This window comes from Hypoxylon fragiforme (assembly GCF_022984875.1).
Source record: "Hypoxylon fragiforme strain CBS 206.31 chromosome Unknown GGS25scaffold_9, whole genome shotgun sequence".
Taxonomy (NCBI): domain Eukaryota; kingdom Fungi; phylum Ascomycota; class Sordariomycetes; order Xylariales; family Hypoxylaceae; genus Hypoxylon; species Hypoxylon fragiforme.
The window spans coordinates 111,409-115,158 of NW_026054764.1; the positions used below are offsets into that span (position 1 = coordinate 111,409).

General features: G+C 47.3%; 1 protein-coding gene across 1 annotated transcript; it reads left to right on the forward strand.

The window, feature by feature from the left end:
- Positions 1-242: 242 nt before the first annotated feature.
- GGS25DRAFT_515735 (uncharacterized protein) lies at positions 243-2,300 on the forward strand (the record flags this gene model as incomplete). The annotated part of the gene is made up of 4 exons (XM_049263114.1): positions 243-436; positions 691-1,782; positions 1,917-2,097; positions 2,163-2,300. The coding sequence occupies 4 exons, from the start codon at positions 243-245 to the stop codon at positions 2,298-2,300; spliced, it is 1,605 nt and encodes a 534-aa protein (XP_049112704.1).
- Between the last annotated feature and the right edge of the window lie 1,450 nt (positions 2,301-3,750).

Genomic DNA, 3,750 nt, shown 5'->3' on the forward strand with positions numbered 1-3,750 from the left:
TTAATCTATCCGATCACAATACCTACTTCGCTTCCGCATCCAACGGCGCATCTGCTACTGCTTCTGCATCTGCATCTGCCCTTGCTTCCGCCTCTACTTCACCTTCTTCCAAGTCTAAGCCTATAGACATCGCCCGCAGTATACCTAAGATTTATACTTCTCATTCTGCCTCCCCCCCTCTGGGCCAACCTCATCAAATTGAAGCAGACTTTCTTGAATTAAACGTTGACGGCGACCTTGAAATGACCGCCGGTCCTGCGCTCGACTCGGCCGTTGGCCGCAGTCGCCAGGACTCATTTGTCAGCGCTGGACCCAAGCCTATCTCCATGATCAACCCGAACCGCGATCAGCGTGTGCGACGAGAAAGCTTGGCTGGTAGCTTGATGAACGGTATGAGCTGGGGAGGAAACTCCGTCGGGAGCTTCATTAGAGATGAGTAAGTCGCATTTTAATCTCACGGCATTACCTTTTTCCTTTTCTCTCATTTTCCATTTCCATTTCCTTCATCAATCTTTCCCTTATGTTTTGCCCCCGTTGTCGATCGAGGTCGCTGCTCATTGCGCAAAAACTTCCGGTTTACCCGGTCGACTCATCTTTCTTCTTTAAAGAGGCGATTGTGTTCGATGCGCCAGTCATGTGAATTTCAATCCGATGGTAGCCAGTACTAACATTGATGTCTCATGACAATAGCCTTGTAATGACTGGTACTTCGCCGTATACCGGCGCACACCAGTCGCCCTCGTTTCACTCCAACTCATACATCCCAAAGATGGAGGCCGAGTACCTGCGCGACTTCAAGTGTTGCGACTTGGTGCTGGACACTATGCACGATCTTCTTCGTCATTACGAGACTATGCATACCGGCCCAAATGCCCAGCCGAATCGAAATGGAGCCAATGTGCCGACGCCTAACAGGCTGATGGTTAACAGCCGACCATCTATCTCGATTGGAAATGGACAGCAAGATTCACAGGGCTTTTATCACCAGAGCCCATTAGGATTTGGTCAGCCACCAAGATCCGTAGCAGGCAACCACGGCTCCAATTTAGGCTTTAGTGGTATCCAGTTGGGGCGATCGACGAGTGGGACACAGGACTCGAACATGCAGAAGCGGGCCCAGCAGCTGAACCGCATGCAGTCCAATGACGAGATGGATGCTGTCGGTGATATGGAGCTGGAAGATGCCGTCGGAGTAATGGAGATGGACGATAGCCAGCGGACCATTCAGCACACTCGCCATGTATTCGGGCAACAGCAGAGACCTCAGTTGCAGTTGAATAGCTCCGGATTGCAGCACCAAGCCCTTCGAACGTCACAGCCATCCACGCCTGGCTCCTCAAATTTTGGCTTCCAGAACAATCCTACAGTCTCGTCAGTCAACACCCCAACCTTGACGACGCAGCAGCCCCCACTAGGACAACAAATGGGCGGAAACAAAGATGGAATTGACATGGACTTTTCCAACCTTAATGACTTGAACCTTGGCAACCTTGGAGGTTTCGATGCTACCAACCTCGCCGAATTCTTTATCGATGACCCAGCCAAACGGCTTTTCAGCCCTAACGGGGGCCCTGCTAGCCAGCGAGCATTGCAACAACAGATGGCTCAGTTTGGATTGGATGCGAGCCAATTTGGAAACATTACGGATCCAAATCATCTTGCAGCACTTCAACGTGCAATTGCGAATCCAGGATCTTTAGTAATGCCACCTGAGGAGGACAAGCCATTCAAGTGTCCGGTCATTGGATGTGAGAAAGCTTACAAGAACCAGAACGGCTTGAAGTGAGTTTAAAAAGATTTTGCCTTTTTTTATTTTTTATTTTTTTCATTCACCTTTTGTCTCCTTCCCCTCCTCCTCGTCTCACTTTTGAATTTGTCGGCCCTTATCTTAACACGTCGCTAAACTGATTATGCAGGTACCACAAGCAACATGGCCATCAAAACCAGCAGCTCCATGAGAACGGAGATGGTTCTTTCTCTATTGTTAATCCTGAGACATCGGCTCCTTACCCAGGCGAGACCGGAATGGAGAAGGAGAAGCCACACAAGTGCGAATACTGCCACAAGCGTTACAAGAATCTTAATGGGCTCAAATACGTATGTATCTTCAAAATCTCCCGACGTGATAGGTTTCTAAAGCTAGGTTGCTAATCTTTCAACAGCACAAGCAACATTCGTCTGCTTGCGAGATTCAAGCTCAGGCTGCTAATATCAGAGCTAATCTTGCTAACGGTCAGATGTCCTTCATGGGCAACATGAATCACGGACTGCCTGGAATCGGCGAAGAGATGCAGTTATAGCTCTTATAGAACCTATAGGAGCCACTGCAATACCCTCCGCCAACTCGAAACGGCAACGGCAACACTCTTCTAATTTATTAAGTCGAGACGTGTCGCCGAGGGCCTCCCCGAACCAGAGGTTCCTACCCCATACTGATTCTTCGGCATAGACGTGTTCATATAGACTGGATACCCCCCATTTCTCCGTAGCAGCTGTACATAGCTACGTGTTTCTCTCGGTTCGGAAAAGTTTGTCATTTACGGCATCTTGGTGGCGTTCTGTGCATCTTGCAATAAGGCGTCCAGTCCGAGATATACCCCCGATAGACTCCTATACAAAACGTCATCGTATTTCCCACACATTTCTTTTACATATCCCACTCCTAGTTGAGAGTGTGTCGACAAAGTCTCCGACCCCGTCCCATAATCATACGCTTTACATACCAGCTTACGACATCCATTTCAACGAACGAACGAAAAACGGCTATGATTCAACATGAAGTGGAGAATTATGAACGAGGAACACGAATAGCGGGATGGTTTGATGCATTCAAGGCGATGAGAGAACATCGGCGATGAGGTGGCATAAAGCTAAATTGCTACTACTTGACTCTCCCCGTATTCAGGGTTCTCTCCGCCTAGCTTTTCGTTTATGAGTTTCCTTTTTTGAAAAAAAAGACACGCCTTCGTTTCGAGAGAATGTAATGCCTCACGGCTTAATGGACATGTCAATTCCCCCTTTCTTTGGTCCCGCTCTTCGTTCCATTTCCTTTTATTTGCATTTCCGTTTTATGAAAAAGGATTTGAAGGCAGCTGGGCGTTTCCATGGGTTTACGGCTTCGGATCACACAAAATAAAAAGAGGGAGGGGAATATAAAATGTAAGGAGAGAGAGAGAGAGAGATCGCTGGCGCGCGAAAGGAAAAAAAGAAGAAATCTAAGCAGCAAACGCTCAAGACATGAACCTCACACCTCAACCTCAACCCTCAACCTTCAACACCCACATTTACCTTGACCCCCTAGATTCCCGTTTATAGATTAGGAATAGCGAGGTACTCAAGCCTGGCCTTCTGTGTGTAATATCCATAAATTTTTCAGTATTGTATTGTGTCTTCTCGCGTATGATTCTAATATGGCAGCTACTGCTCCTCGTGAGAAGTGCCTATCCATAATCCCTAATCCCTAATATGATAGTATCCATAGACGCCACTATTAAACTGCATGTACCTACATAGTAGAGACTTACATAGTAGAGGGTGTCCTATCTGTCTCCTTATAGGATACGCCCTAATAAGTGCTATAATTGTAGGTATAGCTTTAGAGATAGACCTAGAACGTGCCTTGCTATCAGACTACCGAACCTTCTCGTTGTCATACGCATATGCATATAGATACGGATATAGCCTCTCGCAAACTTCAACCCCTGTCTGTATACTACCCTTAGACATCTAGGTAATTACTACAACCTCTAG